A 14993-nucleotide genomic window follows, 5' to 3' on the forward strand; every position below is an offset into this window, starting at 1 on the left:
CCAAGCCTCAGCTCCCAGCCCTCACCTGTCCCAGCGGGTCAGCAGACAACCGTCTCAGTCTGGTGGGTGTTGGTTGGCACTGATCCTCTGTGTGGGAATCTCTCTGCTTTGCCCTCTGCACCCCTGTTGCTGTGCTCTCCTCTCTGGCTCCAAAACACCAGTGAAGGGACTTCCTAGCGTGTGGAAACTTTTCCTCCTTCACAGCTCCCTCCCAGAGGTGCAGGTCCTGTCCCTATTCTTTTGTCTCTGTTTTTTCTTTTGCCCTACCCAGGTATGTGGGGATTTTCTTGCCTTTTGGGAAGTCTGAGTTCTTCTGCCAGCGTTCAGTAGGTGTTCTGTAGGGGCTTTTCCACATGTAGATGTATTTCTGATGTATTTGTGGGGAGGAAGGTGATCTGCACGTCTTATTCCTCTGCTATCTTCAAGATCCGCCTATGTTTCTTTTTTCCAGAGGTGTATGTTAGCCATTCTGTACTTCCTATGTATTCTAGACGGCTCTGGCTTGATATTTCACCAAGTTGAAAATGACTTCTGGTTTGGGAACTTGACACACCATTGAGATCAAGTTGAAATAGTTTTCCAGCATTACATCCCTATATAGACTTTTCTGAGCAAGGTCCAACAGTTGCCACTCCTCCCTGCTGAAGTCTACAGTTACATCCTTGAAAGACCCTGATCCCTGATTGTTCTTCACGGACCTCAGAGACACCTCTTCACTCAGCACCTGGAAGCTCCCTGCGCTCACCAGCCCCTCACCCACGCTCGTTCAAGACAGTGGCCATTTAATCACAGCCATAAATGTTAAAATAAACAAAATATTGAGCTGATGTTGAACCATACTCAGCAGGACAAGTAGCTAAGCTATTTCTTGGTAGTGAGGTTAGAGGTGTTTGGCAGCTTCTTGCCTTTTAAGACATTCGCCACCACATGCCTGCATGACATGCTATGATTATAGAAGAGGACTTGCTCTGTGTAAAACTAATGAGCCCATAGGAGGACTGAAATCAAACCTTCGTCTCTTTAATATTGTGTTCTCAGGGACTGAGTTACTACCCCAGCCTCTACTATAATGGAATCAGTGAAGCAAGCTAATATATTATTATTCAACAGTAAAAGAAAAGAAACCCTCATCCTCCATCCTCTCCCTCCCTCCCCCACTCTCCCTCTTGCTCATGCACTCTCTCTATTTCTCTCTCTCTCTTCTTCCATCTCCTGGAGACAGAGTAAGAAAGCACACTGTAAGGCTTTTCTTTTCTTAGGAATTGTACTGACTTTATAGAGACAATTGTCACGGCTAAGAATAGAGATGTATATGCTGTTGATGACAATTGCAGAAGATGGCAAAAATTCTTGCAGTGTTAACACGCTATACAAAATTTAGTTCTAGCTCTAATGCTAACTAACTCTGGGACTTTGGTCAAATACTGCATCACTCTGAGCACCCCATGAAGAAGTTAAAATCTTCTGTGTGTCTTAGTGGTGGGGTGATTGGCATCTAAAGGGAATAATTCTTCGTGTATGAGCGTGTCCACACATTGTAGGAGGTTTTGCATTCCTGCTCCAAGGTGCTAAATACCAGTAACACTCTCAGTCACTATGACAATGGAAAAATGCCCACCCTGTTTCCGAATGCCCACCTCCTTTAGGGGAAGGTACCATCCCGAGTTGAGAGGCACTATACGTGATTATCAGGAACTAAGGTTCTTCAGACCTAGTATTTTATGATTCCAGGAGAGTTCTAACTGTGCTGATCAGAAATAAGTTATTTTACTTTAAAAAGATTAATAATGATCAAACAATAATAATAATCAGTAGCCATTGAATGCTCACTATGGGTGCTATGCTATGTGCTTTGTATGGATAGCTTATTTAATCTAACAGCAAGCCTGCAAAATTGATCTTATTTACATTTCCATTTTATAGTTAAAGACAGTGAACCTTAGAACGATTAACTGCTCAAGGCAACATGGGTAATAAATACTGGATTGAGGGTGAGGAAGTGATAAAAGTGGAAAAGGGATGGGAAAGGGGGAACTAACATTTATTGGATGCTAAGTGCCAAATGTTGTGCTATGTATATTTACATCCACTGTCTCATTGAACCTCTCTCAACAACCATGAGACAAGAATATTTTAATATTGTTATTTTACAGATGAGAAAGTGAGGGATCAAGGTGGTTAAAAATATGGCTATTTGACTCCATTTCTTTTCAGTTTTGTTTTTTTCTATCATATACTCTCGACCCCCAAGTAATCAAAGTCTTCTGTGAGGTTATTTTAAAAAGAGCTCAGACATGGGTCCATTTAGTCCCTGAAAAGTGGGCATGTAGATTTTCCTACCTCTGTCATCCTTCATTGGACAGAAAGTGATGAAAATGATTAATTGGTGAGCAGGATATTGGATTATCAGTTTTATTCATTGATTCAACACACATCATACCATCCATTTCTTCATCTGCTACAATTTCAGGCTTTCTTCCTGTTTCTTTGCTACTCCCCACCCATGGCCAGTTTCTCTCCCACTCCCACTTCTCAAGTATTTAGGGAATTAAAAGGGAGTGAGCAAGTTAGTCATGTTCTTTTTAACTTTCAAAGTGACTGCTATAGACAGAGAGTGATTTCCTCAGTGCTCTGGAGGATAAAAATCATTCCTGGTGCTTTATTTGTTCGGGTGTGCTCTTGACGCCAATAATAAAAAACTGTGATGCCATCCGGCTTATGGATTACTGTGGAAATGACTCAAGATAACTTATCAGGGAGTGAGTGACTCATAACTAAATCACTACCAGACACAAATTGGCTCCTGCTGTGTTCACTCTCCTGGGCAGCTAAAGGGTGGATGCAATAGGCCTATTTTAAATGTTAAGTCATTGGAGCACATTCTGCTTCCAGGCTTTGAGACTGTCCAGCTGAAAGTCACTCCTACTTGGAGTCTATCAGAAACCTGCTACTACAGCAGTGCCTTTGCATCATGGCAACAGGATCTGCATCTGTACAGCAGCATCAGGCACAGAGGTTGGAGCTCTCCCTAGTAGGTTATGAGAGAGCTTTTTCCACACACCTCCAGGGAGGGGAAATGCAGCCTGAGTTTTACAGTAGGAGAATCTGAGTCAGAATGATGCACTAAATTGCCATTCTCCCTGCACAGAGTTGAGAATGGCCTTGGGAACTAATATAATAAAGAAGGTGGAAGCTGAGGCTGGAAAGAATCTTCAAGAGCATAATTCAGGTGAAGAGACTGCAGCCCAGAGAGGTTAGGTCACTTGCCAAAGGTTATACAATTTATTAGCAACAGCAGCAGCAGGACAAGGGCTGGGGATTCGAGATTCCTAACCTACTCTACCAGTATTTTTCAGACTTTATGGTGTGTAGGAGTCAGAGGGGATTGTGTTAGAGTACAAATTCTGATTTATAGGTCTGGGATGGGGGGAGACCCTCAAGATGGTGGAGGATTAAGACGTGGAGATCACCTTCCTCTCCAAAATTACATCAGAAATACATCTACATGTGGACAACTCCTACAGAACACCTACTGAACACTGGCAGAAGACATCAGACTTTCCGATAGCCATGTGGCTGACAGGGTCTTGGTGCCCCAGCTGGCTGTCAGGCCTGTGCCTCTGAGGTGGGAGAGCTGAGTTCAGGATATTGGTCCACCAGAGACCTCCCAGCTCCATGTAATATCAAATGGCGAAAGCTCTCCCAGAGATCTACATCTCAACACTAAGACCTAGCTCCACTCAACAACCAGCAAGCTACAGTGCTGGACACCCTATGCAAAACAACTAGAAAGACAGGAACACAACCCCACCCATTAGCAGAGAGGCTGCCTAAAATCATAAGGTCACAGACACCCCAAAACACACCACCAGATGTGGTGCTGCCCACCAGAAAGACAAAATCCAGCCTCATCCACCAGAACACAGGCACTAGTCCCCTCGACCAGGAAGCTTACACAACGCACTGAACCAACCTTAGCCGCTGGGGGCAGACACCAAAAACAACTGGAACTATGAAACTGCAGCCTGTGAAAAGGAGACTGCAAACACAGTAAGTTAAGCAAAATGAGAAGACAGAGAAACACACAGCAGATGAAGGAGCAAGGTAAAAACCCACCAGACCAAACAAATGAAGAGGAAATAGGCAGTCTACCTGAAAAAGAATTCAGAGTAGTGATAGTAAAGATGATCCAAAATCTTGGAAATAGAATGGAGAAAAAACAAGAAACCTTTAACAAGGACCCAGAAGAAATAAAGAGCAAACAAACAATGATGAACATTATTGAATAAATGAAGTTAAAAATTCTCTAGAAGGAATCAATAGCAGAATAACAGAGGCAGAAGAATGGATAAGTGACCTGGAAGATAAAATAGTGGAAATAACTACTGCAGAGCAGAATAAAGAAAAGAGAATGAAAAGAATTGAGGACAGTCTTAGAAACAGAAAACTACAGGCCAATATCACTGAGGAACATAGATGCAAAAATCCTCAACAATATACTAGCAAACAGAATCCAACAGCACATTAAAAGGATCATATACCATGATCAAGTGGGGTTTATCCCACTTGATACAAACAGATGGAGAGATATACCATGTTCTTGGATTGGAAGAATCAACATTGTGAAAATGACTATACTACCCAAAGCAATCTACAGCTTCACTGCAATCCCTGTCAAACTACCCATGGCATTTTTCACAGAAGTATACATACAAAAAATTTTCACAGTTTGTATGGAAACACAAAGGACCCTGAATAGCCAAAGCAATCTTGAGAAAGAAAAACGGAGCTGGAGGAATCAGGCTCCCTGACTTCAGACTCTACTACAAAGCTATAGTAATCAAGACAGTATGGTACTGGCACAAAAACAGAAATATAGATCAATGGAACAGAATAGAAATCCCAGAGTTAAACCCAAGCACATATGGTCACCTTATTTTTGATAAAAGAGGCAAGAATATACAAAGGAGAAAAAACAGCCTCTTCAAGAAGTGGTGCTGGGAAAACTGGACAGCTACATGTAAAAGAATGAAATTAGAACACTCCCTAACACCATACACAAAAATAAACTCAAAATGGATTAAAGACCTAAATGTAAGGCCAGACACTATAAAACTCTTAGAGGAAAACTTAGGCAGAACACTCTATGACATAAATCTCAGCAAGATCCTTTTTGACCCACTTCCTAGAGAAATGAAAATAAAAACAAAAATAAACAAATGGGACCTAATGAAACTCAAAAGCTTTTGCACAGCAAAGGAAACCATAAACAAGAGAAAAAGACAACCGTCAGAATGGGAGAAAATATTTGCAAATGAAGCAACTGACAAAGGACTAATCTCCAAAATATACAAGCAGCTCATGTGGCTCAATATCAAAAAACAAACAACCCAATCCAAAAATGGGCAGAAGACATAAATAGACATTTCTCCAAAGAAGATATGCAGATTGCCAACAAACACATGAAAGGATGCTCAACATCACTAATCATTAGAGAAATGCAAATCAAAACTACAGTGAGGTATCACCTCACATTGGTCAGAATGGCCATCATCAAAAAATCTGCAAACAATAAGTGCTGGAGAGGGAGTGGAGAAAAGGGAACCCTCTTGCACTGTTGGTGGGAATGTAAATTGATACAGACACTATGGAGAACAGTATGGAGGTGTCTTAGAAAACTAAAAATAGAACTACCATATGACCCAGCAATCCCACTACTGGGCGTATACCCTGAGAAAGCCGTAATTCAAAAAGAGTCATGTACCACAATGTTCATTGCAGCTCTATTTACAATAGCCAGGACACGGAAGCAACCTAAGTGTCCATCGACAGATGAATGGATAAAGAACATGTGGCACATATATACAGTGGAATATTACTCAGCCATAAAAAGAAACGAAACTGAGTTATTTGTAGTGAGGTGGATGGACCTAGAGTCTGTCATACAGAGTGAATTAAGTCAGAAAGAGAAAAACATATACATGGAATCTAAAAAAAAAAAAAAAAATTGGTCTGAAGACCCTAGGGGCAGGACAGGAATAAAGACGGAGATGTAGAGAATGCACTTGAGGACAAGGGGAGGGGGAAGGGTAAGTTGGGACGAAGTGAGAGTGGCTTGGACTTATATATACTACCAAATGTAAAATAGATAGGAAGCAGCCGCATACCACAGGGAGATCAGCTCGGTGCTTTGTAACCACCTAGAGGGGTGGGATAGGGAGGGTGGGAGGGAGATGCAAGAGGGAGGAGAATTGGGGATATATGTATATGTATAGCTGATTCACTTTGTTATAAAGCAGAAAGTAACACACCATTGTAAAGCAATTATACTCCATAAAGGTGTTAAATAAATAAATAAAAAGAAAAAAAAATAGGTCTCGGATGAGATGCCAAGAGTTAGCATCTTTAACAATCTCTGAGGTGATGCCGACGGTGCAGGTCTTAGGACCACACTTTGAACAACAAGGCTTTAGACCATGTTGCCACACTACTCCAGGATATTTGGTCCTTTAGTGATAGGAACACGAATCTCTCACAGGAGTGTTGGGTAGGGAGACCCCAGGCTAGCTCAACTCCGTTCCCCACCTCTCTTCCGCTTTTCACCTCTCTCCCTCCCTTCTTGCTTTCCTCCCTTCCTTGCTTCTTTCTTCCTTTCCTCTTATATTCAGCATAAAGGTAGAACCACAGATAAATATGCTGGTTTTACTAGAAGGTGGTTGCTGATAGAGAATGCCCAGGATCAAAATGAGCACTGCTGTCAGACGAAGGAATACTTTCAATGTGATTTCCAGGTGACCTATGACGTTGGTGCCTTGTCTAAGTCAATCTCTGAGAGAATGTTTAAGTGGCTGGTGGCATGTATCAACAGGGCCCTGGATACCAAGCTGTCAAGGCAGTTTTTCATTGGCATTCTTTTTTTTTTAAACATGTTTTTATTTTTTATTTTCTTTCTTTTTTTAACATCTTTATTGGAGTATAATTGCTTTACAATGGTGTGCTAGTTTCTGCTTTATAACAAAGTGAATCAGCTACACGTATACATATCCCCATATCTCCTCCCTCTGTGTCTCCCTCCGACCCTCCCTATCCCACGCCTCTAGGTGGTCACAAAGCACCGAGCTGATCTCCCTGTGCTATGCGGCTGCTTCCCACTAGCTATCTATTTTACATTTGGTAGTGTATATATGTCCATGCCACTCTCTCACTTCGTCCCAGCTTACCCTTCCCCCTCCCCGTGTCCTCAAGTCCATTGTCTAGTAGGTCTGCATCTTTATTCCCGTCCTGCCCCTAGGTTCTTCATGACCATTTTTTTTTTTTAGATTCCATATATGTATATGTTTTTTTCTTTCTGACTTAATTCACTCTGTATGACAGACTCTAGGTCCATCCACTTCACTACAAATAACTCAATTTCGTTTCCTTTTATGGCTGAGTAATATTCCATTGTATATATGTACCACATCTTCTTTATCCATTCATCTCTCGATGGACACTTAGGTTGCTTCCATGTCCTGGCTATTGTAAATAGAGCTGCAATGAACATTGTGGTACATGACTCTTTTTGAATTACGGCTTTCTCAGGGTATATGACCAGGAGTGGGATTGCTGGGTCATATGGTAGTTCTATTTTTAGTTTTCTAAGGCACCACCATACTGTTCTCCATAGTGGCTGTATCAATTTACATTCTCACCAACAGTGCAAGAGGGTTCCCTTTACTCCACACCCTCTCCAGCATTAATTGTTTGCAGATTTTATGATGATGGCCATTCTGACCAGTGTGAGGTGATATCTCATTGTAGTTTTGATTTGCATTTCTCTAATGATTAATGATGTTGAGCATTCCTTCATGTGTTTGTTGAGAATCTGTATATCTTCTTTGGAGATATGTCTATTTACGTCTTCTGCCCGTTTTTGGATTGGGTTGTTTGTTTTACTGATATTGAGCCGCATGAGCTGCGTGTAAATTTTGGAGATTAATCCTTTGTCAGTTGCTTTGTCTGCAAATATTTTCTCCCATTCTGAGGGTGGTCTTTTCGTCTTGTTTATGGTTTTCTTTGCTGTGCAAAAGCTTTTGAGTTTCATTAGGTCCCATTTGTTTATTTTTGTTTTTATTTCCATGTCTCTAGGATGTGGGTCAAAAAGGATCTTGCTGCGATTTATGACATAGAGCGTTCTGCCTATGTTTTCCTCTAAGAGTTTTATAGTGTCTGGCCTTACATTTAGGTCTTTAATCCATTTTGAGTTTATTTTTGTGTATGGTGTTAGTGTTCTAATTTCATTCTTTTACATGTAGCTGTCCAGTTTTCCCAGCACCACTTCTTGAAGAGGCTGTTTTTTCTCCATTGTATATTCCTGCCTCCTTTCTCAAAAATAAGGTGACCATATGTGCGTGGGTTTATCTCTGGACTTTCTATCCTGTTCCATTGATCTATATTTCTGTTTTTGTGCCAGTACCATACTGTCTTGACTACTGTAGCTTTGTAGTAGTGTGTGAAGTCCAGGAGCCTGATTCCTCCAGCTCCATTTTTCTTTCTCAAGATTGCTTTGGCTATTCAGGATCTTTTGTGTTTCCACACAAATTGTGAAATTTTTTGTTCTAGTTCTGTGAAAAATGCCAGTGGTAGTTTGATAGGGATTGCATTGAATCTGTAGATTGCTTTGAGTAGTATAGTGACTTCCACAATGTTGATTCTTCCAATCCAAGAACATGGTATATCTCTCCATCTGTCTGTATCATCTTTAATTTTTTCTTCAGTGTCTTATAGTTTTCTGCATACAGGTCTTTTGTCTCCTTAGGCAGCTTTATTCGTAGGTATTTTATTCTTTTTGTTGCAATGGTAAATGGGAGTGTTTCCTTAATTTCTCTTTCAAATTTTTCATCATTAATGTATAGGAATGCAAGAGATTTCTGTGCATTAATTTTGTATCCTGCTACTTTACCGAATTCATTGATTAGCTCTAGTAGTTTTGTGGTAGCATCTTTAGGAGTCTCTATATATAGTGTCATGTCATCTGCAAAGAGTGACAGCTTTACTTTTTCTTTTCCCATTTTGATTCCTTTTATTTCTTTTTCTTCTCTGATTGCTGTGGCTAAGACTTCCAAAACAATGTTGAATAATAGTGGTGAGAATGGACAACCTTGTCTTGTTGCTGATCTTAGAGGAAATGGTTTCAGTTTTTCTCCACTGAGAACGATGTTGGCTGTGGGTTTGTCATATATGGCCTTTATTATGTTGAGGTAAGTTAAGTTCCCTCTTTGCCTACTTTCTGGAGGATTTTTATCATAAATGGGTGTTGAAGTTTGTCGAAGGCTTTTTCTGCATCTATTGAGATGATCATATGGTTTTTATTCTTTAATTTTTAATGTGGTTTATCACATTGATTGATTTGCATATATTGAAGAATCCTTGCATTCCTGGGATAAATCCTACTTGATCATGGTATATGATCCTTTTAATGTGCTGTTGGATTCTGTTTGCTAGTATTTTGTTGAGGATTTTTGCATCTATGTTCCTCAGTGATATTGGCCTGTAGTTTTCTTTTTTGTGACATCTTTGTCTGGTTTTGTTATCAGGGTGATGGTGGCCTTGTAGAATGAGTTTGGGGTTTGTTCCTCCCCCTGCTATATTTTGGAAGAGTTTGAGAAGGATAGGTGTTAGCTCTTCTCTAAATGTTTGGTAGAATTTGGCTGTGAAGCCATCTGGTCCTGGGCTTTTATGTGTTGGAAGATTTTTAATGACAGTCTCAATTTCAGTCCTTGTGATTGGTCTGTTTATATTTTCTATTTCTTCCTTGTTCAGTCTTGAAGGTTGTGCTTTTCTAAGAATTTGTCCATTTCTTTCAGGTTGTCTATTTTATTGGCATATAGTTGCTTGTAGTAATGTCTCATGATCCTTTGTATTTCTGCAGGTACAGTTGTTACTTCTCCTTTTTCATTTCTAATTCTAGCGAATTGAGCCTTCTCCCTTTTTTTCTTGAGGAATCTGCCCAATAGTTTATCAATTTTGTTTATCTTCATAAAGAACCAGCTTTTAGTTTTACTGATCTTTGCCATTGTTTCCCTCATTTCTCTTTCAGTTATTTCTGACCTGATCTGATCTTTATGATTTCCTTCCTTCTGCCAACTTCGGGGTTTTTTGGTTCCTTTTTCTCTAATTGCTTTAGGTGTAAGGTTAGGTTGTTTATTTTAGATTCCTCCTGTTTCTTAAGGTAGGACTGCATTGCCATAAACTTCCCTCTTAGAACTGCCTTTGCTGCATCCCACAGGTTTTGGATCATTGTGGTTTCATTGTCATTTGTTTTTAGGTATTTTTTGATTTCCTCTTTGATTTCTTCAGTGATCTCTTGGTTATTAAGTAGTGTATTGTCTAGTCTCCATGTGTTTGTATTTTTTACCGATTTTTTCCTGTAATTGATATCTGGTTTCATAGTGTTGTGGTCGGAGAAGATACTTAATACGATTTCGATTTTCTTAAATTTACCAAGGCTTGACTTCTGACCCAAGATATGATCTATCCTAGAGAATGTTCCATGAGCACTTGAGGAGAAGGTGTATTCTGTTGTTTTTGGATGGGACTTCCTAAAAATATCAATTAAGTCCATCCTGTTCAATGTATCATTTAAAGCCTGTATTTGCTTATTTATTTTCTTTTTGGTTGATCTGTCCATTGGTGAAAGTGGGGTGTTAACGTCCCCTACTATGATTGTGTTACTGTCGTTTTCTCGTTTTTTGGCTGTTAGCATTTGCCTTATGTATTGTGATGCTCCTTTTTTGGGTTCATATATTTTTACAATTGTTATATCTTCTTCTCTGATCGGTCCATTGCTCATTATTTAGTGTCCTTCTTTGTCTCTTGTAATAGTCTTTGTTTTAAAGTCTGTTTTGTCTTATATGAGAATTGCTACTCCAGCTTTCTTTTGATTTCCATTTGCATGGAGTATCTTTTTCCATCCCCTCACTTTCAGTCTCTATGTGTCCCTAGGTCTGAAGTGGGTCTCTTGTAGACAGCCTATATACGGGTCTTGTTTTTGTATCCATTCAGCCAGTCTATGTCTTTTGGTTGGAGCATTTAATCCATTTACATTTAAGGTAATTATCAATATGTATGTTCCTATTACCATTTTCTTAATTGTTTTGGGTTTGTTATTGTAGGTCTTTTCCTTCTCTTGTGTTTCCTGTCTAGAGAAGTTCTTTTAGAATTTGTTGTAAAGCTGGTTTGGTGGTGCTGAATTCTCTTAGCTTTTGCTTGTCTGTAAAGGTTTTAATTTCTCCATCAAATCTGAATGAGATCCTTGCTGGGTAGAGTAATTTTGGTTGTAGGTTTTTCCCTTTCATGACTTTAAATATGTCCTGCCACTCCCTTCTGGCCTGCAGTGTTTCTGCTCTAAGATCAGCTGTTAACCTTATGGGGATTCCCTGTGTGGTATTTGTTGTTTTTCCCTTGCTGCTATTAATATTTTTTCGTTGTATTTAATTTTTGATAATTTGATTAATATGTGTCTTGGCGTGTTTTTCCTTGGATTTATCCTGTATGGGGCATTCTGCACTTCCTGGACTTGATTAATTATTTCCTTTCCCATATTAGGAAATCTTTCAACTATAATGTCTTCAAATATTTTCTCAGTCATTTTCTTTTTCTCTTCTTCTTCTGGGACCCCTATAATTCGAATATTGGTGCATTTTATGTTGTTCCAGAGGTCTCTGAGACTGTCCTCTATTCTCTTCATTGTTTTTTCTTCATTCTGCTCTGCAGTAGTTATATCCACTATTTTGTCTTCCAGTCACTTATCCATTCTTCTGACTCAGTTATTCTGCTATTGATCCTTCTAGAGAATTTTAAATTTCATTTATTGTGTTGTTCATCATTGTTTGTTTGCTCTTTATTTCTTCTAGGTCCTTGTTAAATGTTTCTAGTGTTTTCTCCATTCTATTTCCAAGATTTTAGATTATCTCCACTATCATTATTCTGAATTGTTTTTCAGGTAGACTGCCTATTTCCTCTTCATTTGTTCGGTCTGGTGGGTTTTTACCTTTCTCCTTCATCTGCTGTGTGTTTCTCTGTCTTCTCATTTTGCTTCACTTACTGTGCTTGGGGTCTCCTTTTCACAGGCTGCAGGTTTGTAGTTCCAGTTGTTTTTGGTGTCTGCCCCCAGTGGCTAAGTTTAGTTCAGTGGGTTGTGTAGGCTTCCTGGTGGAGGGGTCTAGTGCCTGTGTTCTGGTAGATGAGAGTGGATCTTGTCTTTCTGGTGGACAGGTCCACATCCGGTGGTGTGTTTTGGGGTGTCTGTGACCTTATTATGATTTTAGGCAGCCTCTCTGCTACTGGGTGGGTTGTGTTTCTGTCTTGGTAGTTGTTTTTCATAGGATGTCCAGCACTGTAGCTTGCTGTTCGTTGAGTGGAGCTGGGTCTTGATGTTGAGAATGAGATATGTGGGAGATTTTCACCTTTTGATATTACATGGAGGTGGGAGGTCTCTGGTGAAGCAATGTCCTGAACTCGGCTCTCCCACCTCAGAGGCACAGACCTGACACCTGGCCAGAGCACCAAGACTCTGTCATCCACACAGCTCAGAATAAAAGGGAGAAAACAGAAAGAAAGAATGAGAAAAATAAATAAAATAAAACAAAGTTATTAAAATAAAAAAAAATTATTAAAATAAATTTAAAAAGTAATAAAAAAGAAGAAAGAAAGAAGAGAGCAACCAAAGCAAAAAACAAATCCACCAATTATAACAAGTGCTAAAAACTATACTAAAAAAAAAAGAAAAAAGAAAAATTTGACAGACAGAACCCTAGGACAAATGGTAAAAGCAAAGCTATACAGACAAAATCACACACAGAAGCATACACATACACACTCACAAAAAGAGAAAAAGGAAGACTATATATATATCATTGGTCCCAAAGTCCACCTCCTTAATTTGGGATGATTAGTTGTCTATTCAGGTATTCAACAGATGCAGGCACATCAAGTTGTTTGTGGAGCTTTAATCTGCTGCTTCTGAGGCTGCTGGGAGAGAGTTCCCTTTCTCTTCTTTGTTCGCACAGCTCCCGGGTTCAGCTTTGGATTTGGCCCCGCCTCTGCATGTAGGTCGCCTGAGGGCGTCTGTTCTTTGCTCAGAGAGGATGGGGTTAAAGTAGCAGCTGATTCGGGGACTCTGGCTCACTCAGTCTTGGGGGAGGGAGGGGTACGGATGCGGGGCGAGCCTGCGGTGGCAGAGGCCGGCGTGACGCTGTATCGGCCTGAGGTGTGCCACGCGTTCTCCCGGGGAAGTTGTCCCCGGATCACGGGACCCTGGCAGTGGCGGGCTGCACAGGTTCCCGGGAGGGGCGGTGTGGATAGTGACCTGTGCTTGCACACAGGCTTCTTGGTGGCGGCAGCAGCAGCCTTAGCGTCTCATGCCCGTCTCTGGGGTCTGCGCTGATAGCCGCGGCTCACGCCCGTCTCTGGCGCTCCTTTAAGCTGAGCTCTTAATCCCCTCTCCTCGCGCACCAGGAAACAAAGAGGCAAGAAAAAGTCTCTTGCCCCTTCGGCAGCTGCAGACTTTTTCCCGGACTCCCTCCTGGCTAGCTGTGGCACACTAGCCCCTTCAGGCTGTGTTCACGCCGCCAACCCCAGTCCTCTCCCTGGGATCTGACCTCCGAAGCCCGAGCCTCAGCTCCCAGCCCCCGCCCGCCCCGGCGGGTGAGCAGACAAGCCTCTCGGGCTGGTGAGTGCTGGTGGGCACCGATCCTCTGTGCGGGAATCTCTCCGCTTTGCCCTCCGCACCCCTGTTGCTGCGCTCTCCTCCGTGGCTCCGAAGATTCCCCCCTCCGCCACCCGCAGTCTCCACCCGCGAAGGGGCTTCCTAGTGTGTGGAAACCTTTCCTCCTTCACAGCTCCCTCCCACTGGTGCGGGTCCCATCCCTATTCTTTTGTCTCTGTTTTTTCTTTTTTCTTTTGCCCTACCTAGGTACGTGGGGAGTTTCTTGCCTTTTGGGAAGTCTGAGGTCTTCTCCAGGGTTCAGTAGGTGTTCTGTAGGAGTTGTTCCACGTGTAGATGTATTTCTGATGTATTTGTGGGGAGGAAGGTGATCTCCACGTCTTACTCTTTCGCCATCTTGAAGCTAATCTTCATTGGCATTCTTGACATCACTGGTTTTGAGATGCTTAATGTAAGTATATTTGTTAAGAATGAAATCAACGTATATTTACAAGGAGATAAGACTATGTGAATTGAATTTCAGAAAATTTAGTCAAAGCATGGTGAGATTCATTCTGTGCAAACCTGAAGAGTTACTTTGGTTGGAAAAAGCTATTATTAATAGTAACAAATAACAGTATTATTATAGTTAATAGTGTTAAGAAATTAATTCAGCCTTAAATAGAGGTAAATAAGGACATCTTTTATGATTTTGAATTGTAGTATTGTTAAGTGTTATTTGACTGTTATAATCTTTAGTTTGCAGGTATAGATGAAGGAGGTAAGAATTTAATTGTGTTATTTTTACTTATTGGGTCTATTTGCCAACATATGATAGTGGTTATGGTTTTCTCTTTACATTTTTCCAAGTGGACCTCAATTTTATTTCATTTTTTTATTGAGGTATATTTGACAATTAAAAAATGTATATATTTAAGTAGCACAACTTAATGATTTGGTGCACATATACACTGTGAAATAATCACCACAATCAAGTTAATTAACCATCACCTCCAATAATAACCATTTTCTCAATTTTATTTTTATCTCTTCTTCCTACCTAATCACAGCCTTGAAGTATAACAGCCTTGAACAAATTTGCATTCATTTTACCAATGAACATTTACAACAGTTCTTCAGTCAGCACATGCTGGTTTTGGAGCAAAAGGAAAATAGGAGAGAAGGCATTGACTGAGTGTCCATTGAGTTTGGCCTGGACTTGCAAGCCTGCGAAGATCTCATTGAGAAGGTGATGTGTGTTTTTCTCCTCATCCATCTTCGTTTAAGGAGACTTGTCCTTGCCTGCCAT

General features: G+C 40.7%; 1 protein-coding gene across 1 annotated transcript in view; it reads left to right on the top strand.

Moving 5' to 3' along the window:
• The window catches only part of MYH15 (myosin heavy chain 15), a 198963-nt gene that overhangs the window by 50398 nt on the left and 133572 nt on the right, over positions 1 to 14993 (top strand). The window contains 3 exon segments of the mRNA XM_036851779.1: positions 6792 to 6897; positions 14113 to 14156; positions 14763 to 14933. Of these exon segments, the coding sequence (XP_036707674.1) occupies positions 6792 to 6897; positions 14113 to 14156; positions 14763 to 14933 (321 nt within the window).

The sequence above is a fragment of the Balaenoptera musculus genome, chromosome 4 (assembly GCF_009873245.2).
Source record: "Balaenoptera musculus isolate JJ_BM4_2016_0621 chromosome 4, mBalMus1.pri.v3, whole genome shotgun sequence".
Lineage (NCBI taxonomy): Eukaryota > Metazoa > Chordata > Mammalia > Artiodactyla > Balaenopteridae > Balaenoptera > Balaenoptera musculus.